This window comes from Choristoneura fumiferana, chromosome 3 (genome assembly GCF_025370935.1).
Source record: "Choristoneura fumiferana chromosome 3, NRCan_CFum_1, whole genome shotgun sequence".
Classification (NCBI taxonomy): Eukaryota; Metazoa; Arthropoda; class Insecta; order Lepidoptera; family Tortricidae; genus Choristoneura; species Choristoneura fumiferana.
This window is the reverse complement of record NC_133474.1, coordinates 15,619,398-15,645,484: the sequence shown is the minus strand read 5'-3', so window position 1 is coordinate 15,645,484 and position 26,087 is coordinate 15,619,398. Positions and strand designations below refer to the sequence as shown.

The 26,087-nt window shown below is 37.2% G+C and overlaps 2 protein-coding genes across 4 annotated transcripts; one reads left to right on the top strand and one right to left on the bottom strand.

The window, feature by feature from the left end:
* Positions 1-3,719: 3,719 nt before the first annotated feature.
* Positions 3,720-24,616, top strand: LOC141426727 (annulin-like). 3 transcript variants are annotated; one of them, XM_074085859.1, is made up of 12 exons: positions 3,720-3,806; positions 12,832-13,056; positions 13,896-14,174; positions 14,363-14,514; positions 14,737-14,977; positions 15,894-16,054; positions 16,710-16,895; positions 18,196-18,306; positions 18,791-18,970; positions 19,685-19,885; positions 20,207-20,449; positions 20,793-24,616. In XM_074085859.1, the coding sequence occupies exons 1-12, from the start codon at positions 3,743-3,745 to the stop codon at positions 20,967-20,969; spliced, it is 2,220 nt and encodes a 739-aa protein (XP_073941960.1). In that variant the 5' UTR covers positions 3,720-3,742; the 3' UTR covers positions 20,970-24,616. The 3 variants fall into 3 exon arrangements, with proteins under 3 accessions (XP_073941960.1, XP_073941958.1, XP_073941959.1); XM_074085857.1 differs by lacking the exon at positions 3,720-3,806 and adding an exon at positions 4,367-4,857; XM_074085858.1 differs by lacking the exon at positions 3,720-3,806 and adding an exon at positions 11,995-12,261.
* Positions 24,617-24,697: 81 nt separating this feature from the next.
* Positions 24,698-26,087, bottom strand: tilB (touch insensitive larva B). Its single transcript, XM_074085860.1, has one exon. The coding sequence runs from the start codon at positions 25,994-25,996 to the stop codon at positions 24,698-24,700; it is 1,299 nt and encodes a 432-aa protein (XP_073941961.1). The 5' UTR covers positions 25,997-26,087.

The window sequence follows — 26,087 nt, the reverse complement described above, 5'->3', positions numbered from 1 at the left end:
AATTTAATTTTTAGTACTACTTCTTGCTAACTGTTCTATTTAGTAATTTTACATGCATTGTTATCCAATCTACATAACATTAATTTATTTTATTACCCAATTTCAAGGCAATCTGACTCTTAGAAGTGGATCAAAATTAACTTGCAAGACTTGAAACAAAATTAAGTCGGTTAAAAACGAAACGAATGTAAAGATGATATTGAATAAAAACTTGTAAAATACCCATTCAAATTTACCTAGGACTATGAAATAATAGGACAAAACTATTCGTTACCTAATACAATAGTTTCATAGTTTATTTTTATCTTAATGGCTGCTATAAACAATATAGAATGATGATCAAAGAAAGAAAGATTTATTTGGTTCCATATCAGTATCACCACAGTACAGTAATAAGAATAAACACTAAAACTAACAACAAAAACAAAATTACGTAGTGACACGAAAGGACACAAAAATAGGTCTCCACTCAGCATGTGTTGCCGCACGTAATATGTAGCAATAGCAACGCTGGTTTTCTGTGGAGCCCACAAATACCTATAGAAAGACCCATATGACATTTTCTTCTTTATTGTTTCACAGTAGAAAGAAATACCAAAACACCTTGGCTAGAGTTACAATCGCAGGCAATAGAGTCTATAGACGTAGTAGGGTAAGTATGTATGTACGGCCAAGGACTTTAATTCATGAGACACCATGGAACCTTTTCAAAGGAGAAGTCATTACGATTTTCCTTGTTAATTAATGCGATATCACTATGACTTTTACTGTGAAGTCCCTGACCGCTTCTACGGTTTTGGTAGGTTTAATTTCATACGTATAGGTAATGTTGCGTCTAGTCCAGGTTCACTTTATCTTAAAAGGTTCATGAATGAGCTTATAAAATATAGGTAATTGTACAATTTATGCATCATCTCATCTCATCATATAATCTTACCAACTATTTTAGTAATAAAGTTAAAAAATATTGTACCTAGTGGAGATGATAATATGTATACCTACTTACTTAACAAACGGTAACTGACAGCAAATCAAGTACGTAGGTGGTATATAGTAAATAAACTATTTCGGGGTTTCAATTCGGGTTAACTCAAATTTCCCGAGTGATGAAAGTGGACGAAATTATTTACCCAATGTGGGAAAATTTACCTTGAGTGAGTCTATCGAAAGGAAAGACCTGGTAAGACCTCAGTTTGTAGGTCGTAGTCCGATAGGTATTGGTGGAAAGGTATGGGGATTTTAGTTCAGAAGCGGGAAGAATTCGTGGACTAATTATGGTATTTTACATTTTCACAGAACTAATATAAGAGGAATAGAAATGGCTTGTATTTTTCACCCCTTCTACAAACAAACCTCTATGCAGTAGGTAACCCGTACTTCTCGTCATCATATTTCTTTCTTTTTACCCGACTGCCCGATGGAGGGCTATGTTTTTCATTCTTCGACTAAAAAGTTACTATAACTATATATAACCAATGTTAAATCAGCCATCAAATCAAAGAAGGAAAAAAAGAAAGGAAAAGGAAAGAAAAAAAGAAGGAAAAAAGGAAGGAAGGAAGGAAGGGGATTTTGTTGGTTTGACATTAGTCATCGTTCTAGTAACTTGGTGCAGCTAACACTTAGCCGTTAAATCAAAGGAATTTGATGACGGGTTTGACATTGGTACAGTAACTTGGTACCACTAACGCTTAGTAATTAAATTTAACTGTAACTGAAATAGCCCACGGACGTGCTTTGGCCGGAGTAACGTAGCGTTATTGTAAAGGAAAATATATGTGTGCTGCTACTTATATTAAGTATGTACCTAGTAACAATTTTATCCACATTCGAACTCAAATCTAAATTTCCGTACCATGCAACAATGAAACGACTGCGAAAACAACAGCTGAGCTGAAATATTTACTTAGTACATAGAGTTAATTAAACACGCTGAAACCGGTGGTGGATTAAGAAAATGTAGGTACCTACGCTATTTCATTGTGAAAGTCTTTGAAGAAGACCATGTTCAAAAAAACAAAGTACTTAAGAGGTACAAAAGGTGTTGATAAAAATATATATTCGAACTATTGACCTCATAATGCAACTGAAGCAATCGCTATCACTGCGTTGAGTAAGGCCCAAACCTATCCACGCATCGTGCAATAAGAGCGAAAAAGACGTCGATCGTCTCGGCCGACGCGAAACGACGTTTACCAGCGTTTACCGACGGGAAGACGTCTTTTTCTGCGTGGCTCTTATTGCGTTTACATTACATAAAGCGTTAAGTTTTTAATCACCGAAACAAGGAGAGTGTTTTAAGTGTGAAGCCAGTGTCTGTTTGTCTGTTTGTGGCAGCGTAGCTCTCAAACGAATGGACCAATTTTGATACGATTTTTTACACGAAAGCGAATTTCCTTGCGGTGTTTCTTAGCTATAATGTTTTATTAAGATCGAATAACTCCTTTTTGAGATATTGAACTTTGTTATGACAATGTTGGGGATTTTTCTAGTTTTCTAATAAAAATCATGCACCTAATTAAGTTTAGCTAATTACTTCATATTTCGCAAAAGTGCATTACGTAGAAGCCACATTATCCTCTTCGCCTCTGGCTAACCATGAATGGGATCTGCACCCATTCATGGTTAGCAACAGGAAAATCCCAAATAAGTAAAATCATAGATCAGCGTCGCGGCCTCGCAGATTCTTCGGACTTGTTGCTGACAAATATTACCTAAGTAGGTACCTATTACTCGTAAGTATAGGCATGGGTGCCCAGCGCTGTCGCCTGATGATGTCACTCGTAGTAAATTAGCTTTATCACATGTAGCACAGGTCATACTCATACCACAGTGTCTAATTAAAGCAGTAAATTAAAAAAAAAGTTTTATGCCTGAATCTGACTTCTTATCGCTAATATCTCATGGAGCAATGCTCTGTTATGGGAAAAATTATAAAAGTAGTTTATTTTTGTACGGAATTTGATCAAAATCTTCTTAATCTTTGTTGTTTTCATTGCTTTGTTTATATGCCGAATAAACTTTATGTTTGTTTGTTTCTGTCTTTCTGTAACGATTTGGAATATTTTTTTATTTGTTAACAAAGTATGCCTTCAGATGACCTTGATAGGTTCGTCATCTAAACAATATAACGGTGAAACCGGAAGACACTGAGTAAAGCTAGATTACCCAGTTTGTTGTATTATTTATATGATTAATACATATATGAGTAGTGACTACTCCATACCTCTTGTATCCATACTAATATTATAAATGCGAAAGTGTGTGTGTTTGTACGTTTGTCCGTCTTTCCGTACGTCCTTCCGTACATCGTACCGTGATTTTTGGCATAGAGATAGTTTTTGGGCCCGAGAGTGGCATAGGCTACTTTTTATCCCGGAAAATGCACAGTCCCCGAGGGAACAGCGCGATAACCGAATTCCGCGGGCAAAAGCTAGTAGCAGGTATAAACATAGAATAAATTGATGACTATAATATGTATGTATAGTCAAACGAATCTTCAGTTTTTTCTTGATACCCTATCTCCCACCGTAACATTGGCGACCTATCAGGGATTTTGACATATTTATACTAATTGAGAGTGTATGCGATACTTTGTTGGAAATACCCAAAACTAGAAGACTATTGTATGATGATCGGACATCTTAGTACCCTTACGTTAAGACAGTTGTGCGTGGTGCTTGTAATTTTGATATATATTTTATTTGTTTGTTATTTGGAGCTACATTTAAATTTTAAATTAGCAATGGGCTCTTCCAGTTCAGCCTCAACAAGGGAAGAAGTGTCTGTAGCGCAAAAGGATGCTGAAGGTAAAGTTTTGTTTAGTGCAGGAAAGCTGATATAACAATAGTAGCTAAAACTCAGTCTGTTAATCTTTCTATTTTTCAGTAGGGTATTTCAAGTCCAGAGTGAACTAGGCTGTTACTGAAACAGTGACTTACATCTTCCACCTCATCTACACTTACCATCAAGTGAGATAGGTCACTCGCTGATCAAGTTTTAATGTTAAAATAAGTTTATTTTGTTACAAATATAACGCGATTGATGTGATTGAATTAATTCTGTTTTTTTAATCTTCTCATCACCTTTATAGAGGTAAAATTTTTTTTGGTCATGACGAATCTTGAGGTTAGCTATGATGTATGGATGATTGCATAATTTGTCCCACATTTTTTGCATCGGACGTCACCGGTGGTTCCCTTATTTCAATTTGCCGAGAAATATGACTCGACTTGTACCAGTACCTTCATGTTCGTGATTCAATAAATTAATAAATCAGCAGCAAGTTGTGTCATTCTGGATGAGGTTTTCGAGTGATTTATTGTTTCGCAAGGTTTTGATAAGAGGTCAGGTACTGGCCACAAGCAAGCACTAGCGCCAGACGATCCCACTCCGCGCTCTGTTGCGCACGCGATCGAGTACGCGGCAAAAAACTTTTAATTTTCACGAAGACGACGACTATTTTGTATACACTGTTCTTATTGGAAGTGTATAAAAAAATATTTTATTATTACTGCTGGTATACATACCAGTAATAAGCGAGATAGGTGGTTTGTTTACATGTGGTAGACATTTATAAACGCTTTCAGATCAGGCGCGAGTGGTACAAAATCGGCTATGATCTAATCGTTTATTGTGGAGAATTTGTGTGATAATTAGTGATAAAGCGGTGAACGGTGATCCGTCGGAAGCTGTGGGCTCGCAGGATCTACATACTTATGATAGTTTAGTCGAGTGGCGCCATGGGTAGTGTGAAGAGCAAGTTGGCTAGCTGGTGCCCCCCGCGCTGCTGCGGGAGTACGTCGGACTCCTACGACTTGCGGGCCCTGCCGCGCCCCCCGCAACTCGACTCCTCCATCGGTAGGTCAAGGTTATACCTTATCATTTTAAGCTTAACTCCGCTTTATAAGACACTTATAAGAAGGCAGCGCAGCGTGACTTCCTTTTGTCTTCTTAACAAGATAAGATTACCGACTTTTTTAGCTAAAAAAAAAGCGTGTTCGATACCGTTTCAAATTAAGATTTTTTAAACCGACAGCTGTCAATGATTAACATTACGGTAAAGTTATACATTTTGTCATAAGTCCTTCATAAGTCTTTAAAAAAGTTGAATTAGTAATGCTACTGTTTACAGATTATTTCTCACCTATACGTATCTAGGTACATACGTAACATGAGTAGATATTGGCAATATTTACTTATTCGTTGATTCTCGTGCACAGGTGTTACGCATATCTACATAGATACATATAGCCATGACTACATAGGTTGTTATTTATTTAAATATCATAGACATAAGTATAACCAAATTATTGATTAAGGCGTTTTATCAATTACATCATATATTTTAATGGCATGTGCATGAATAGGTATAATTGATGTCGCCTTAATTCGATTTTACCATTCGGCTATATGTATGTAGAAATGCTCTTATGTGCGACTATTTAAGTACCTAATTTCCATGGTGGCCAATAAATGCCCCATGAATGCCCAATACAAAGTGTTAAAGGTCAATGTCAATACAATTATTAGGAAAATTTAATAGACCAGTTCTATAAAGTGAACTCGCTAAATACGAGTATATGTATCTGATACTTGCAAGATAATTGCATGAAATGCAATTTAAAATTTAAAGATAGAGCTTATGCTTAAACTACTCGTAATTTCGAAGCATTTTTAAATGTGTAGAGTCACTATTGTTTTTTTTTACGTGAATTATATCTATGATCTGTCTTATTTTTGTTACAGATAGGCTAGGTCAATTTCATTCTTGCAATATATGTAGAAAAATTAGAAAATGTAATAATCAAACTTATTCAGGATCAAAATTTAATTTATTGTAAGGGGAGGTGATCTAATAAAAAATAATCAGCACTTTGTTTTAGTAAGGGGCTGTTTCACCATCCATTGATTAGTGTTAAGTGACAATTAAATGTGATGCCGTCTCTATTTGTTTTGTTCGAATAGACGGAGACGGCATCACATTTAACCGTCACTTAACACTAATCAGTGGATGGTGAAACAGCCCCTAAAAATAACGAACTAAAAAAAGGAAGTTATTGTTTAGTTTTCAAACACATGAGCCAGAAATAGTAAGCCGCTAAGTGTAGACGGCGCGAAATCTGGTAGAGCGGCAAATTGAAGCGATCGATTTCTACCGGATACCGCTCGACGCGAGGCTCGCTCTGAATACATTCAGCAATAATGTTCTTAAAATAAAACTCATACATTGTATACTATGCTATGGCCCATAATTTATCATTCCTGAATAAAATCTTATTCCACAAGCAGCTTCAGCGGAGTAAGGACCCAATAAGAATCCACGAGTAATTTTCCTGCAATTAACTCTGAAGTACATTTATTAAATGTCGCGTTATTAACTTCTAGACTGGCTGTACAATAACTTTTATGATATACAAGTATATGACTACAGCATGTTCAAATGTGATTTACTATCTACTGACTATAACCAGCAAGGCACACGTGTGCAGTTTGTAACTAATCTATATTTGCATGTCAACATAATAAATGATAGATAGATATCTGTAACAATTGATATTTATACTGGAAGAATTTACATTTATTACGTTTTTAAGAATATTCTATTTGTTAGTATAATATGTCTAATGTAATAAAAGATCTTCAATGCCTACCTAAGTATTTATATGTTTTTAGCTAAAAGGATAATTTATCTTATAATTTAATTATTGATTAATTAGGCTTTTGCATCAATGAGTAGGTAAACATAAGGTTCCGTAACTAAATAATGTTAATTTAAACATTTAAAATCATGAAATATTGCAAATACTTACACTTAAAATTGAATTTATACCTATGTAAAATATATCTAAAAATAAAATAACCTGCACGCTACAAAGTACCGTCATGTACCTATTGGGAATTAATTTAATCCAGGGCCTTGGTGACCTAGTGTGAATTCGAGGAATGTTCGATGAGTTGTTGTGTATGGCTTGCGGCGCGCGCGCACCTCAAGGTGAGCCGGCTCGGCGCTCGCGTCTAGGGTTTCCATATGGAAAAATTAAATGTCTTGATAAAAATCCTGATCTCACCCTAAAAGTCCTGACATTTCTGGTAACTTTTAACAGAGATTTGAAATAGATTTGGCGTAGATTCTAACTAGTTTCAAGTAAAAAAAAAATTGATAGGTATTTCGTTACGTGTAATTTATCATATTTTAAATTGTTTTGAAAGAAATATTATTCGTTATTTTTTAATGAACTACTTGCTATTTATCAATTCATTCATTAAAACTGTGTTAACTTTGTAATTAATTATGTATTCATGAAAACATAGATTTAATTATTTATTTAATGTGAGTCCATTTCTAAAAATCCCGTCACTTGCTAAGTCCGTCCGGTCGCGATCCTGGCAAAGGGTCAAAAATCCTATCAAGTCAGGACAAATCCTCATATATGGCAACCCTACTCGCGTCCTACGGTCGTAGGAGCGACCAGCTTAATGAATGGTCCACTGATGTGACGTGATCAACTTTTTGTAGCCAGTTCACTTTGAGAGTGATACAACAGCTAATGTTCATATGATATGATATACGCGTAATATTTTAAAATAATAACATAAGTCAAAAAGCCGTGGTAGCCTAATGGTTTCACCTATGGCCCCTCAAGCAGAGAACCGTGGGTTCAAATCTGGGCTCGGATCTTGAGTTATTTGAAATTCATGTGCGGAATTTGAAATTTGTCACGAGCTTTCGGTGAAGGAAAACATCGTGAGGAAACTGGTACTAACTTGCGAAGCAATTCAATAGTGTGTGTGAAGTTCCCAACCCGCACCGGGCCTCAACTACGGCCCAAGCCCTCTAATTATGAAAGGATGCCTGTGCCCAGCAGTGGGATGTATATTTAGGCTAGGATGAACAAAAAATAGCTTCAGATAACTAGATGGAAGGAGGATTGACCCTGAGAAAGTATAATAAGTATTTACTTAGATGTTAATCGCTATTTTTTTACGCAAATAGGTAGGACGGTGCACTATCTATTCTGTGACGGTGCTCCGAATGTTTCTGTAACACTTTAATTGCGATGCGAACTCAGAGCTCAGGTTATCGTCTTGAATGTAGTCTTGATAAACTTGTGCAACAATTTTTGATATTTCGATGCATAAAATAAAATCAAACGCTTAAATTTGCTGGTAGGTGACGTCAAGTCGTCTTACTATGAAACTTCCTTATTGCGAGGACTTTGTTTGGCCTTATTAAAACAATAGCTACTTTCTGCTAAAGTTTTCCCTAGGCGTGGGTTGGAGATTGTACCAATCTGATAAAAAACACATATTTATTAAACTTGTGCGATGTTTTCGTAATTTTAGCGTATTAATGAACAGAGGTCGGTTATCCAATATCCGAACAAAAGGTTCAAACAAACCATGAATGAAATCACTTGTTACGCAGCGTTTAGCACGTTTTGTCTTATTTGTCTTTATTCAATGTCAATGCTTCGACATACAATGCAGCATCCGCTGAGGTTTCTCGTCACATCAATAAAGTATTTGTAGAGTCGGCGCCAAACATGGTCTCAGTTAAATATATACATCCCCGTACACCAAAAATAGGCAAATCTGAGCCGTGACATATTTGGAAATACATAAAAAACTCGTTTTTTTAATTTACTCGAAATAGATCTTAAAGTACCTAGATACGAGTAAGTTCTTCATTACGAAAATTTACTCGTACTCTATTAATTGATGTTGTAAACTTAAGTCTCATATAACACGGATTTTTTATATTTTTTATTTTGTTTTGGTGTATTCTCAGATTTGGAAAATATAGGTCACGGATACACGTCCAGTAAGATGAAAGCAAACCAAGAAAGAACACAATAGTTTTGTTCAGTTTAACTACAAAGATTGCTATTTTATTGTTTTCTTTTTATGTGAAGTCACTAATAGACAACGTCTTACTTTACATTTACGATTGTAATAAACTATAATGAGGAACATCCATTTGGAAATAAATATTACTGTTGAAAAACATCGTAAACTTAAAAAAAGCGGTCAAGTGCGAGTCAGACTCGCCCATGAAGGGTTCCGTAGCAGCAAGTAACATAATATAAAAGTTTCCTTTACTTTACGATTTATGACGTATTAAAAAAACTACTTACTATATCTATTTCAAACCAATTTTCGGTGGAAGTTTGCATGATAATGTACATCATTATGTTTTTTTAATTTTATCATTCTCTTATTTTAGAAGTTAGGGGGGGGGGGGACACACATTTTACCACTTTGGAATTTGGAAAAAAACAATATAATTTTTGAAGACCTATCCATAAATACCCCACACTTATGAGATTTAGGGATAAAACAAATTTGAGTTTCAGTTCTTAGTATGGGGAGCCCCCAAAATTTATTGTTTTTTTTTTCTATATTTGTGTGAGAATCTTAATGCGGTTCACAGAATACATCTACTTACCAAGTTTCAACAGTATAGTTCTTATACTGTGACATACGGACGGACAGACAGACATGCCGAATCCATAAGGGTTCCGTTTTTTGCCATTTGGCTACGGAACCCTAAAAATGTGTCACAGTTTGCTTCATAGCATGAGTAGATTCAAAAACAGATTGGTATGAAATGGTATGAAATATGGTCGGTCATCATTTTGAATCACCTCAATTTGTCAGTCAGTGAATATGAGCGATTAGCTTTCTTCGAAGGCTAATGGTACAATATATTTATAATACAAAATATAGAACGAAATTATTTAAATTCGAATAAAAACCGATCAAGTGCGGTTAAAAGCATACAAAAAGTTATAATCTTTTTCCTTTTCCTTTTTATGATTTCTAATTACGTCTTGCCAAATTGCAAAATTCTATGTGTACGGGAAGTAGCCTGTAGGTTTTGTATGCCATAATTTTTGTACGAATCATCATTTTCAAAAGATTATGTATTTTAAAGTTGTGCGAACTTAAAGCTTATTACTTCATGGTTCCAATAACATGATACCTTTACTGAAAAAGGTTTTGAAAGATAGATAGACAGACAAAAAAGTATGTAAAATCTTTGTTAGTTTATAAAAGTATATACTTCAAGAACGCTATCAATGCATCTTATCGGACCGTCTACGACTCCTTATGTGCTAAACGTTGGCCCACGCAGCCGCCATCTCTGGTTTGTGTGGGAAAATCTATTAAATGCTTAATATTATTACAAGGCAACATATCCCGACGCGACTCACCCACGAGGTAATTAAGACCAAAAAAGTACAGGTATTGTAATAAAATATAATATTGTAATACACGTTTGAGTTTAGATAGCGTTGCTTTGATTATGTTTCAAGGTTTTTGAATTGATCCAGATAAAATCAAAACTATACTTACAGTACTTTTTTAGCTGTTAAAAGAGCTCAATTTATTTATTATTTTCTACTAATATAGGTATTACATTTATTAGCAATATGAAGTTTTTTTTTATAGGACACCATGCGCACTTAATTTTTACTTAGTAGGTTTGGTAGAGAGCAAATTGTCGGCAAATATATCTAGTCGACTAAGGAATTTATTCACCACCCTAAGGCTCAGTGTCGTTTGTACGGCTTAACACATTGTTGACCATTTTCACTTAAAATCAATGTGACCTATTGAATCAGGCGTTACTTTGCGGAGGTCCTTGCTCACCCGCGACCTTAATAGCTAAGCTTATGCAAAATATGCGTGTTCATGCAGTTCCTCCACCTCCACACTGTAAGAACACACACAAATCACACAAACCCATCTATCACCACCACCAAACCACACTGACGCGTTTCGAACTCAACCAGAGCTCATCTTCAGAGTAACACAACACAACCGTACACCATGCTACCAGTTGTTAGTTACTAAGAGCAAGGAAATTCTTTGTTTATCATGTGACCATCAGCCTTTTTTTATAACAAGCTTTACTTAGCTTGTAACGTTCGTAAATGTGTAAGTTTGTGGTTTCAAAATTTGATAACCAATTTGTTAACCACTTTCTAGTGTCCGATTGAGCTGAAACTCGGCATACCTATCTAGTTTCGGACGATACATACAATAACTAATCGGGGGGTAGTGAAATTTTGGTGGTCTGGTCAATAACTAATCACATACAATAACTAATCGGGGGGTAGTGAAATTTTGGTGGTCTGGTCAGGATCGTCGTCGCAAGAGAAAACTTTTCAACAGGTTAATGAAATTGATTTGAAACTTAGTGCGAATGAATATAAAATAAACGTAAGTAGAGTCAGCAATAAAGCTCTTTTGAAATATTTTTTTAACAAATCTGTTTTTTCAAACGTAGGAGCTGTTACAAAAAATTGTTAAGTACTTAGGTCGGTTCTTGGTCACTTCTTACATTACATTTATTTATTACCTTTACAATTGGAATCATTATACAAATTATAAATACTATAGGTAATAATATATACTATTCCTATCCTACGCTGCGTAACACCCACGTGTGCATCAATGACATCAATACAGGGTTATTTGTAATTGACTAGCATCCTTTTAACCCAACTCCTACCTCTTAAACAATTGTTTTTTGTTTTACGAAGTCGTAAAACAAAAAAACATTTGTTTAAGTGGTAGGAGTTTAGGGTTAAAAGGATGCTGTAAATTACAAATAACCCTTTATATGCATACATACAAATCTTAGTTCCAAAAACAAGAGCAGAGATTGAGAGAACTTAAACTACCTTAATATTTCTTATTACTTACAGTTTATTTTCTGAGACTTATAAGTAATTGTGTGCGGTCACTTATATAGGGGACATATTCAGCTAGTTTATGATCTAATTACCATTGATTTATTATCTAGTCTTTACTCTATGAGGTCACCGTTGTATCTTTGGACATATTACCCAACTGTCAAGAAAACAGTGAGTAACGATCACCGGACCTTGGTTCTGTCTATGAATTATTTAGTTTCTTGGTATCGGGAAGCTTTTCGCGCACTGTTGGCTATGACATCATGCGTCTACTAGAGGCGATGGCGAGATCTAATCCTGCGTCTGCGCCGCAAATACAGTCCATAGCAGCATGGCCAAAGAACCACACGTTTGTTGTAGCAATTAGCAAGTGCCGAGATCGACCATCGCACCTATTCAATGAACATTCCTTAACAGTTTGCGGTGATTTAAAGATGTCTGTTTTATGAATTAAAAAATCGAATTTGTTTATAAAGTTTAACCATGGAGTACCTCAAAAATTGGTGGCGACATCATTTTGAAAGGCGACGAAAATTTATTATTGTGCCGTTTCAGCCAGGTATTTTATAAATATTTTGATTTTTCTAGCGTAAAAAATGTTAAATAATAATAATTTAAAACCCATATCAATTTAAAATAATAACTTATTGTTCTAAATTGAAACTGGCCGTAAATAAACGTTAAAAAACCGGCCAAGAGCGTGTCGGAAACGCCCGAAATAGGGTTCCGTAGCCATTACGAAAAAATCAAGTAATATTTTTCTAAGGATTTCGTATTTTGTACGGAATATTCCAAGTTTAGGTATATTCTATACCTTAGGCTGCTATTTACTCTTAAAATACTAATAATTCTCAAGAAAACTTCGTTATAGTTTTCCTTGTAAGTTTGATATACTTACTACCATCCTATATTTTTTAAATTTCGCGCTCAATTTAAGATTTATAAGAAGTGTTTACTTAATTTTGTTATATTTTTTTTTGCAAAGACATGTACTATTTAAAAAACACATGACTCAATGTTATTGTAGCCTTGTAGTTAATTATAGACAACATTGTTATCGCTGTTTTGATCAGTGTTTACATTTAAGTGAGTTTTATGTCTCCAAGTTCACAAAGCTTTTTTTGTACAGATGTGATTGACGGCACGAGACGGGGTGTGCTGGCTGTCCAGGCTATAGACTTCTGCAACGACACGAATGGGGAGAACCATCACACGAGCAAGTTCAACCTGATGAATCGGTCGGTAGACCGCAGTCTCGTGATTCGGCGAGGACAAGCCTTTAAACTGGATTTGCTGCTCAACCGGCCTTATGATGCCTCCAGGGACGCTCTGTCCTTTATTTTCTACGTGGCTGGTATGCACAAACCCTAATGATACTTACTAGAGTACCTTATTGAATTTTTAATGCAGTTATTGTGTGTGGGTTTGGTGATATCATCTGATTGCAAGGAGCTGTAGCATTATATGCATATTTCTTTAAAGTCAAAGATTATGCTAGTACTTATGTTATAAATATAACTTTTTTGATGGAGTATGGATGAAATGGAGGCCAGAATAATTTTAGGACATCATATCTTCCTCATGACGCAAATAATAAAAGTTTATTTTTATGACGATATGTGGTATCAATTGAAGATAAAAAGCACTTAAAAGTTATAAGGTTTTAAATGTGGCATTCCGCTTCAATATGCCACAGTGCCATCACTGCAAGGTATTTCGGTTAGTACTTTAAACCAATTTAGATTTTCGATTAAATCACGCACGATATTAGTTACCATTCCGTCGATACAAATAAATATAAACGCTCCGTTCATTTGATGTTTGTAGATTTAAGAGTAAGTAGGTAGCCAAATCGAATATTTCAATAATTGCACGGATGTATTTGTGAGTCGTCATAAATATTTGGTCGTTGAAAAAGTCGTGGTGGCCAAGTGGTTTGACCTATCGCCTCTCAAGCAGAGGGTCGTGGGTTCAAACCCCAGCTCGCACCTCTGAGTTTTTCGAAATTCATGTGCGGAATTACATTTGAAATTTACCACGAGCTTTGCGGTGAAGGAAAACATCGTGAGGAAACCTGCACAAACCTGCGAAGCAGTTCAAACCTGTGCCCAGCAGTGGGACGTATATAGGCTGGGATGATAAATATTTGGATGACGTGTTTATGAATGAACTTAAATTTATGGCCTGTAACAGATGTCGAGAAACGCGGCCCGTCCGATGATACATCAGCAGCGGTTCCTTTGCTGGAGAAAGGATCGGAAACTGCTGGTTCTTGGTCAGCTGTGTACGAGGGTCAAATGGACTCGCATCTTATGGTGGCAGTAACTCCTGCAGCCGACTGCATCGTTGCTGCTTGGCGAATCGATATTGACACTAAGCTAACCACTGGAGGATCTCTGAGCTACACGCATCCACAACCAATATATGTCTTATTCAATCCGTGGTGCTTGAACGACGCCGTTTATATGCCAGGTAACTTATGCTTTTTAATCTCGTTGTCATATTTTTTTTATTCATGATTGACGACTTACGTGAGTCATCTTTCTTCCATTTCGGTTAAGACAACTCTGAGAATCTGTCTGACCATACACATTTATTAGAATATTAAGATCCTTGAAAAATTATAGTTTTTTTTAACAAGGGCATTTTAATTTTCCCAGGTCATAGTCATCGGGAAGAATACGTGCTAGAAGACGGTGGTTTAATGTATCGAGGTGTTTACAATCGTATTAAGCCAACACCATGGAACTATGCTCAGTACGAGAAGGATATTCTCGAATGTGCACTATATCTAGTCAGAGAAGTCGGAAAGGTATTATATTTAAAGCAAATGAAATTCCACTACTAAAGTGACGAGTTAGGGAGGAACTAGGCTTGAGGTCAATCTTGACAAGATTCACTTAAAAGGTGAACCTATGCGACCTCTTCAATTGGTACACAAGACGCATGACGCTTCGAGACAATTATGGCACTCGTTCACTAGGCTATTGAGTTATCCAACATAAGTAAATCACTGTTAAAACTTGTTTTCCAGGTAAAAGGTCGTGCTCGAAGCGATCCTATTCGGACAGCGCGAGCACTGTCGGCTGCAGTTAATGCACAGGATGACAATGGAGTCCTGATCGGAAACTGGGGCGCGGAACTTAGTGACTATGATGGAGGCACCCATCCAATGAAATGGATTGGCTCACTGGCGATATTACAGAAGTATTATGCTAAGAAAAAACCCGTCAAGTACGCGCAGTGTTGGGTCTTCGCCGGAGTTTTGACAACAAGTAAGTACTAATTCAAATGTGCTGACCAATACTAACTAAATAGATCCATACCATTCCAGTCGTGACTGAGGATCGTGGCCATCAACGGGCGGTCTACATTTGGATAGGATTATTTGTTTTCATCGGCTTCTTTCCATGGCAGCCCTGACGACGGAGCTAAACCTCGGGGCCTTGGTGTCCCTAATTTGATCGGTCCATCTGGTAGAAGATCTGCCCCGGGCTCGTTTACCATTCTTATTCCCAACTACGATCAGCTTCTCTAGGCTCTCATCACCCCTTCTCATTATGTGGTCAAAATATGAAAAGATTCGTTGGTGACATATCGTGGACACACGAGTTTTTATCTTGAGCTGTGAGAGGATCGACGAATTTGTTCGCTTGGCCTTCCAAGGTATCCTCATCACTCGTCTCCAGCACCACATCTCCAAAGCATCTATCCTCTGCCTCTCTCGAGCCCGTATTTTCCACGACTCAACACTATGCAGGAAAATTGGGAATATCAGAGCACGTAGGTACTAACCGGATCCTGGTGTTAATAGTAATTCCTCCCTTTTTCCATATTTTGTTTAACTAAATAGATAGGTTAAAATTAATCCCGAATATTGCAACAGGTGATTGGGTTACATTAGTGGCTGGTTTAGTGACTGAAAACCACTGTAAATTTATTTTAGGATTTTCTTAATTGAGTTGACAAATGATTCTATATATTGATGGGTGTCCGAAGTGTAGGTACTGCGCCAAACGCGTAACTAATTGAGTGTGTATTTAACATGTTAATCAGATATCTATCTAATTCTATCATTCAAGAACTGGCTCAAATCAATGCTCCTTAGAGACCAGAGACCTTATACTAAGATTTATAACTCATCTTATTGCATCAGCTGCACATACTTTTCTTGATGTTGTATGACATTAGTTTGCAGAGCCCTGGGCATCCCGTGCCGGCCTGTGTCGGGCTACGACGCGGCGCACGACAGCCAGGGCAGTCTCACCGTCGACATCATCAAGGATGATGACGGCAACACGATGGACCACTTCACCACCGACTCTGTCTGGAACTACCATGTCTGGAATGAGGTAGGGGTTACATTGATATATCAAGCACCCGATCCCTCACTAGCAAGAAGTCCGCTTGATAAGTCATTATTGCAATGTTCACTATAACCAATGAATGGTTGTAGATACTTAATAAATTTTGACTTGAATCTCGCAAACGATTTGCTGCATTCTTACCGCGCCGAAAGCTCGTATAAGGAACGATTTTTTTTGGTAGGTAGGTACGGCCATAATTATACGGACCTTCGTACGCGAGTTTTGCGTCCACCGTCCAGACCTTCACTTGCAAAACTTGTTTAACAGGGAGCCTTCTATTTATAAGCACAAGGGTTCAATGTAACAATAATTCCCCTCTGAATCATCTTTATGCGTAGGAAAACTGAGTACACGTAGGCTTGCCATACAAATACATTGAACGGTTAGTCATCCATCACGTCAAGAGAAATATTACGTAGGATGATTTGTATGACCTAATTCACAACAAAAATCTAATTATATAAGTAGAAATTTACAATTCACCCCGTTCTCCTTTTGTGATTGGTCAATTCTACACGTTGTCGCTAACCCTTCTATAGAAGCAAACCATTACCTCTCGATAACACAGAAGGGTGAACATTTCTGAATAGTGCTTCGGCCGACTTCTTCTTCTGAAGATTATTTATGCCTGTGTCTATAGGTGTGGATGGAGCGTCCTGACCTGGGTGCAGAGTACGGCGGCTGGCAAGCCATTGATTCGACGCCCCAGGAGACTTCTGAGGACCTGTACCGATGCGGGCCAGCTTCGCTGCGCGCTGTCCGTGACGCCGAAATCCAGCGCCCATATGATGCGGGCTACGTCTTTGCACAAGTCAATGCTGACAAGGTAAATATCTTCGCTGTATCTCAAAATGTATTTATTTATTTCAGCAAATAATAATATAGTAATCATCATAATATCTTGGAGCACTTGACAATACTTAATTGACCTAGTCCTAAAGTAAGTAAAACTTGTGTTGGTTGTGTTAGTTTGACTGAACATGTCTATACTTAAATGTTTTTGAGGATTTTAAAATGTGGTTGACAAATATTTCAATACATTGGTCGATGTTAAAAATGTATGGCCTTCAAAGGGGTGACTTTATATTGAATCAAAAATTGCGATTACCTAAGTACCTACGTTCGTTCGTAAGTAAGGCGTTCAGCCAATCTAACTCAATCATGTGCTGAGATATTCTGGAGTAATTTAAAAACAACTTATATGTGAAAAGTGATAAGAATTTCCTTACCAAGAAATATTGCTGTCATAACATCTGCCTGGAGAGAGATTTCTCATATACAGATGTTTTTAAATTAATTCAAGGGTGTTTAAAAATGTCCGTTGATGACGTTGATAAGATTAACTGGCGTCCAATTAAGAAAGGAAACAATACTTAGATACTACTTGAAAACCACCTCAAATGGACCATAACCACCGGTTAACCGGTTAGATATCGTTTTCTGGAAGAACCAATGTGTCCCTACTGAAGGAGAAGACACTGATAAATTTGGAAATTAGTAAGTAGGTCTGCACAAGTTGTTATTAATCTTAGTCCGATTCCCGTTAAAATATAACCTAGTAAAACCGGTTCACCGTAAAGTCAGCCTTGTTTCCCGATTCTTTATCAGTCACTTACAATACGAATTATTGTCTAAGACCTTGAGTAGGTAACTTATTCAACTGGATTGTTTAGAGGTAAGGCACACGGAGTATTAAATACTTTTGAATTGACAAGTTCAGAAATATAAAAAAAATGCCGTAACAGGATCTCTGACCCGCGAATCACATTATTCATGTCATGAGCGTGTCCTCCTAGTCCTGATTATATAAACTCATATATAATTATAATATATGTAACTTCACATTTTAGAAGGAAACTTCGGACCACGATGCAAAAAATGCATTTTTGCATGGGAACAGGGAACACGTACCTAATTAGTTTGATTCAAAAACAGTCAATATAGATATTCGTTAAAATACAATTGTTTTTCAAGTAATACAGTACGAAAAATGTTGCCACTCGTTCTTTGAATGAATACCAGCTGTGCATATAAAGTAGTAGGTATCTACATTACGGACCAATTAAGCAAAGGTCACGTTGGTTATCCATCTCGTATGTTGGTAACTCATTTTGTTGTTATTTTAGGTGCTGTGGAAGTATTCCGGTGAAATTCAACCCCTTAAACTACTCGCCCGGGACACCACTTCTGTTGGCCAAAATATATCTACGAAAGCCATTGGAAGGATGGAAAGAGAGGTATAGTTAAATCGAGAAAAGTTTTTCCTGTCAAATTCTTTATGGCATTGACATAAGACTGATTTTTACTTAGCCTGCGTAAAAACTTTTTTCACTACTTATGTACATCTACAATAAGTTAAGTTACGACGCCTTGTGATTTAATCTGTAATGTTAGTTAGAATCGCTATAAAGAGTATGTTAGATTATTGCTATAATTAAATTACTAGGCACTATTATTATTAATTACTTGCTATAACAAACTAAGTTACAGGTCATTTGCAGTTAGACTTTAATCAATTATTTCAGGCCTTTCTATATTCCTATATTGCGTTTGATAGGTAGAAATTTTATCAGAAAATCTAGTTTCGATTCATTATTTGAAATTCGTTCCTCTCTTTGCACAGCTACAATTTATATTTTAATCGCCTCTATTTATAATGTCTAAGAAAAAGGTACGTCGTCAGTTACCGCTAAGACTGTACCTATTTAATTTTTTTTCTAGGACATTACGGACACATACAAGTACCCTGAGCGCACGTGGGAGGAGCGGGCAACTATGGAGAAGGCTCTGCGACGGTCGTCCAACATCTTTGCGCGGTATTACCTCAACGACGCATTCAACGACGTCGCCTTTGACTTTGAACTACGCGACGACATCAAGATCGGACAGGACTTTAGTGTGGTAGGTTGACTTTAGCCAAATTTGAAAACTTTGGTTCGTAATCCTGATTTGTCAATAAGCTCTTAATTACGGTACAACCACGAAAGTAGCTTACTTACGGATTTGTAATACCAGCCAAGTACGTGTCGGGCTACGCGCAGGGTAGGGTTTCGTGCGGCTAATAATTATTTTCATCCCCACCATAACTTTGGAATCAACTTACAGCAACAGAATGTCCGGACCGGTACAACTTAAGGATCTTCAAAAAACGAAGCTAATCTTTGCTCAAAGGGCCGGCAACGCATCCTTAACTTATGCTGTGGGTGTCCATGAGCGGTGGTAATTGCTTTCCATCAGGTGACCCCCCTGCTCGTTTGGCCCTATCATATAAAAAGACCTAGCTTATTTTTGTTTTAATTTTTATGTACCTTACCTTTACCGTAACCTTGTACCTTTATCGGCGTAGTTAACATACAAAATTATAGCATTCTATCTAGCACTAACAGTCTCTAATTTACGCCGCGGACGGACCGATACGGATGGACATGGCGAAACTATGAAATTTCTTGTAGGAGACTACGGGACCTTAAAAACGGTTATGGCCAAATTTTTATGAGCTATAAGGTAATCTTGCAATTAGTCGCTCGTTATGAAAGTCCCTCATCGTAGGCGTAACGTGTGATACCTACTCCATCAATCAATCAAACCATTTCTAGTATCTTCTACGTCTTACAGATCCTGCACATGAAAAATCGTTCATCAGAAAACAAGCACACAGTACGAGGCGTGCTCAGAGTAGATACGGTCACGTACACGGGCAAGACCGGCGAAGACGTGAAGCGGCAGGACTTCGAAGAGTCGCTGGCGCCTGAAGAAAAGCGGCAGGTGGCCATGATGGTTTCCTTCAACGAGTATTACAAGAGGCTGGTCGATCAGGTAAACATCAACTTTATTCACATTGGCATAGGTCAGGTGCCCTACCGTTGCGCTGTAAGCCTTTGATCGGGATATAGCGAAAATGTCTTTCTTGTTTTGGTGCACTACTTATTTGGATTGAGCGGACCGAAGTAACATATAAATTGTTATTCAGTGGAAGCACATCTAGTTATGCACTTCACTATTGTGAGTTCGGTAAATGGACCCCTGCCGTGTGTGATTATATCGTATATATTGTATTGTAACACCACCTGTTTCACATTGAGCAAAAAAGACAACCCCTGCTTAGTTTTATTCTGAAATTCTAATTTATTTTTACAGGCATCATTCAACATTGCGTGCCTTGCCACGATTGTGGAGAAGAACTTCGACTATTTCGCGCAAGACGACTTCCGCGTGAGAAACCCGGACATCAAGATATCGGTTGAGGGCAAGCCGGTGTCTCGCAAGGAGTTCACAGTCACAGTCAAGCTGGAAAACCCACTGCCGATTCCTTTGAAGAACGGGAAGTTCTATATCCAAGGTCCAGGGCTGGATGAACAACTAAAGATTTCTTTGGATCAGGTATGTTAAAAACTGATATAAATCTAAAAAAAAAGTAATTGTAGTTCTGTGACGGTGGCTAGAACACTCACGAGAAAAAATTGGATTCCGTAAAAAGTTGAATGAAAAGTAACCCACATTTAATCGTCAATAAACAAGTATAGGGTGGAATGACGAAGATGACTTACACTTCTTTCTACTATGCATCAACTTCTTCTTTCTAATGCTCCGAGCTCTTTTAGCTAGCTAACTTGAGTGAGAATCGTAGGACACTCTTATAAGGTGTCTAGGTCCAGGGATACAACCTTATGGAGTGGCTTATCAAGTTAATTATAGCAAAATTTGAACCTGTGCTTGCTTTCAGAACGTACAACCTGGTGAATTTGCAACGGCGCAGTTCCAACTGACCCCGCCATGGGCGGGACGACACCAGATCTCTGCCAAGTTCTCTTCGAAGGAGATGCACGACGTAGACGGATTCCTGGTCATTATGGTGGCACCGCCAGAAGCCAATGGCCATGCGGAGACTAATGGCCTTTGAAATAGTACCCTACAATTTTCTGAGCTTTTTAGGTACCTAACGAGATTGGAGGTATGCCCCACGTAGCTTTCCAACATTAAAGAAGCATTGGCCATGGTGTATTTAGTGCAAGTGCATGCAGAGCAATTGTTGCTGTGTGACTTTTCTCAAAATTTTATAACGTTACCTAGATTTGTAATGAAATGCAGAAGCATAGATACCATCAGCCAAATATGTGGTCTACCACCCTAAAGTTGATAGTTTGCATGTCATAGGTATCATAAAACAATAATGCCAATAGACGTGTCTGTCAACCTGAAAGTTCGACTTTAGCGACATATTCATTTGATAGGAACTTGATTAAAAATTGATAGACCACTTATTCAGCTGATGGTACCTATACATCCATATTAATATTATAAATGCGAAAGTGTATGTGTTTGTATGTTTGTCCGCCTTTCACGTCGAAATAGAGTAACGGATCGACGTGATTTTTGGCACAGAGATAGTTTATGGGCCAGAGAGTGACATAGGCTACTTTTTATCCAGGAAAAAATCACAGAGAAACAGTGCGCGATAACCGAATTTCAAGCGGGCGAAGCCGCGGGCAAAAGCTAGTATAACTATAAAACAGACTAAGCTAACTGGAGCTAGAGACTTAATTTTTTCCAGACATGTTATACTTATTATTATAGTCGAAGAAACTGAATCCTTCAACAGGGTGGAAAGTGCTTGATGCAAATGTCATGTTGGCTTTCCATGCATCTGGCAAAGGTAGGTAGCATCGTGAAATTGCTTGTGAATCGGTTCCACTCTGATACGCGGTTCAGTTTGCTCGGCCTTGCCTTGTATTTCATAGAGGTGCAATAAAATCGGTTTTCCTAAATTACTTTGATATTATATCTCCCACGGTGGCGAAACCGTGGACATAAGCTAGTCTATTAATAACTAAATGACCATACCTATCAGTGGCGTGGCGTCAGATGTTTCCGTGGCAAAGCCGAAGCAAAGATCGCTCCCATCTTTCACAAATTCTGTATGTCCTGTTGTCCTATTTTGTAAATATTGGGCAAGACGATGGGATTAGGGTTATATGAACGCTTTGCCACTAATACCTTTGACAATATCAAAAACGTAGCATAATTTTTACTTTAGTATTGTTGCGCGTAAGAATTGATACTCTTAGATCTTAGAACAAGAGTAAATTCAAAATGTATTTTGTAATTCGGGCTGTCATCGTTTATCCACCATTACGTCTCATATTTCGTTTTCTAGTTTTTTTTTACCGTACAACGGCAAAACCTACTAGACACTGGCAAAATTGTCCTGCAATGGACAGCGCCAAATTTTTCTAAAAAACAACAACAACAAATATATTTTACTTAAGAAAATATTTTTTTCCGACTGTTCTTTTTGTTGGCTTTCATCCAAACTTCATATTATTTCATACCTGATTACCAAGTTTCAAGCCAATTTCATTAATTGTTGAGGAGTTTCTTCCTGCGGAGACCATCCTGGCCGGATCACCCAAATTTCACTATCTGATTATTATTTTGTCACCGGACCTGGATAGTGGAAATGAATTCCATTTGAGTTTTTCGATTTGATTAGGCAAGGTACAGACAACAGGCGAAACAAAATATAATCTTGTTATAAATAATCCACCGTTTTAATTTAGATCTTCCAAAATTTGAATTTAGTCTAAATTAAAATGGATAGTATCAATTTAAATTACCTACTACTACTCGTATAATTATTTTAGAATGTAATCAGAGAGTGAATGATTGTATTTTGTAAAATCGTTAGAAGATAATATTCTTTTTATTTATAATAATACTTATACTGTACTACGTACAATCTGTCTACACTTTAAGTAAATCAGTACATATTTTTTTTCAATGATGTCTTGGTTCTTTTTTTTAAATCAAAGTAGTGTTTCCTTTGAGTAGAACGAGCTAACTTAAGGATTTAAGGTATTTTCCAACCAGGGCCCACCAATTTTTCAACGCTGTATAAAACACCGGCCTTACGGCAGGCACAAGTCTTATGGTATGGGAGTGGCCGAGGTGCTTAGATAAAAATAGAAACACGTTTCTATTCCATTGTCAAGAGGTTAAGCGAGTTTCAATAACTTTTGAGAACCTTGGCTGCTCACTAGCGCGGAAGTTGCCACTAGGTACAGTCACCAGCATCAGTATCTGACACAACAAGCGTGCATAAATATCTGATACGACTCTATTTCTAGGGCCGGAAGGATGTGTCAGGTAATTTTGCACGCTCCGCTGTGGAAGATATCAATGCTGATGACTGTTCTATCCTTACTACCTACAGTAACTAAAAAACTTACAAAAATATGTATAGGTACACGACGTTAATGTTAAGTGCATAAAGTGGTGTGTATATATATATTTGGAACTTTGGCCGTGTCGATATTTTTGTAGTGGAAGTACCTTTCGATCATTTTATTGATAGTATTTACTATTGTTGATTCGGCCATTTGGTTCATGCCTAACATGATAAGTATTGGAATAGGAAGGGCGTTTTAACTACGGCTGGGCTAGATATTGATACTAAGAACCATCGCTAAAAACCTACTTTGAAATAAAAAAACCGCATTCAAATCGGTTCAACCGTTTAAGAGCTACGGTGCCACAGACAGACATACAGATACACAGACACACAGCGGTGAAACTTATAACACCCCTCTTGTTGCGTCGGGGGTTAAAAAGGAATTTCAACTGATATTTACTAAGTATTAGCAAGAAAACTGCTTAGTTCAGCTTAAGTCGCTGGGTGAGTGCAAGATTGATACGTACGTCATAATATAAAAATAACAGAACTAATAATGGTCTGTAATTATTGTATTGTAACATTTCGTTAGTAGTTATTTTAATATTTTTACTTGTGCGACTTTTGCACTTACCCAGCGAAGCACTGAATGCAAGAAATATGAACCTGGTTAAAAGGAGGATAATAACGTCGAGTTAAGCGCCGGGTTTCACTGTACGGCGTAGGTACCTACAGTGTAAAATAACTATTACTATTTTTTTTACCTATCTCAGGAACCTTCTCTCTGTCTGTAGTTGTGTTTTTTTTTTACTTATAATTCGCTGATATATCGTATTTTTTTGTCGTTAGTTAACGCATTCACTGCCACCTGACTTGACTTGACTGACCACAGGTGCCACCGACGCACATGTGCGTTCAAAATGTATGAATAATTATGACAGCGGCACAGAGTGAAAGTCACGGTGACGCATATATGCGTCGGTGGCAGTGAATGCGTTTAAACCACTCATAGACCTAAGACCAATTTTATTTGTAAGACTAAACATGGAAACATTTATTAAAAAATGGTAAAGCAATTATGATCAATTCCACTTAAACTTACGACTTACGAAGTTTTTATCGGTATAGTTTTATTATTATTTTTGTCAGTTTTATTGATACAATGGTGCCCTACAAAAAGCTTTAAATGTTAAGTAGGTAGGTACATCTAGTTTCTATACGTATACCTAGGTAGCTTTAATATTTATATTATGTAAAATGTATCATAGATTACTTCTTACCTACACTAAAGTTTAGTGACAAATTGAAACAGCTATTTATTAATAATATTGTTTATAATAACGTATTAAATGCGCAAAATTATATAACTTTATTTGTCATTCGAGTACTTTTATTTCTTCCTCCCTTATTGGACGCAAAGATTGCTTGTTTGACTTAATTTTCTGCAATAAATATCTAAATTAAATAAGATCAGGAACCTCTGGATTATCAACGAAGTCTGGTGAAGGTTGTTTAACTCCTAATTTGATTCTAGGGTCAATGTAATCTGGCACTTTCTTGGTTAGAGTCATTTTTGAAAGGTCAAGAATGTTGTCAGCAGGACCTATTTCAAGAAACTCCCTCTTAGACTGACCTGATCCCTCATTACACTCTGATACGTGGTGTTCAGTGTATAATTGAGCTTTTTTCTCTTTTTCGGTTTCTAGCGCCCTCTGTGGTTTGATTATGACATTAACTTTCGGCATGGTAACAACTAAATGCCCAGTTATCTGCGAACGCTGGGCTGTTGAGTTCGTAGTGTCAACCTCTTCCGGTAGATGGAGTTGAAATATCTTTTCCTTTATTAATGCTCGAACATAATTAGGTTGGACATCCACGTCAATTAAACTGGTGTCCATGTGTTTGTACACAGCTAAATCGAGAACATACTTATCGGGCTCCGTGTCATTGAACAGAAATGGAATCTTAGCTTGATTGATGTTGAAAGGTCTACCATCAGGCGCAAAGAACTTGTACTGTCGTTTTTCTTCCGTTTTCTTTTCAGTTTCATAGCTTTTCAGTTTAAGTAGTCGCATACGTTCCATCTCATGGCGAACCTCGGGGGAATGTTCACATTTTTCTGCATAAAATTTCTTATTCCTTTCATCTGGATCCATATCCTTGTATTCGTTATCCCACTTATATTGAATCTCGTATTCCAAGCGAGCTTTTTGTTTTCTACGTCGATGCCTGTACTCGTTCTGTTCAAATAAAATGTCTTGTCTTATAACTGGGAGGTTTTGTAATGCTTTAATGCGTTCAGACCGGTCTATTTCCCTCCCATCCAAGTAAGCAAGCTGAGGTAGAGTCCCAATCACAAAGTCGCGGTAATTATCATAGTCAGTGCAAGGGTTTCCAGTTAAGTATAAGTTGTCAAGATTATAATTGCCTATAAGACTCTCAACACTCACGATTTCCCCGATAAAATTTACCGTCAAGTCGAGTTTTTGCAGTGACTCGCATCTTTCCAGGTTTTCTATGATTTCTATGTTGTTGAGAGCTAGGTTCAGATAGTTAAGGTGTTTCAACTTGTTTAAGTTTTCTATTTTACCAATGAGGTTGCTTTGCATGAGTAGTATTTTGAGTTTGGGGCACCAGTCCTGAATATATTCAATCTTCTCGATGTTTTCTTGATGTAAAGCTATTTCTTCGAGGGGCGCCAGCAGTCGGTCGTGATGTTCGGCTTTATTTCGCACCATCTGCACAGTTATCCGCACCATTTTTGTAAATTTTGTTGTTCTTTTAATTTCTTCACTGTATTCTGTAAATCATTTATTCGCTTGTATTGACGTAATACCACAATAGACAGTG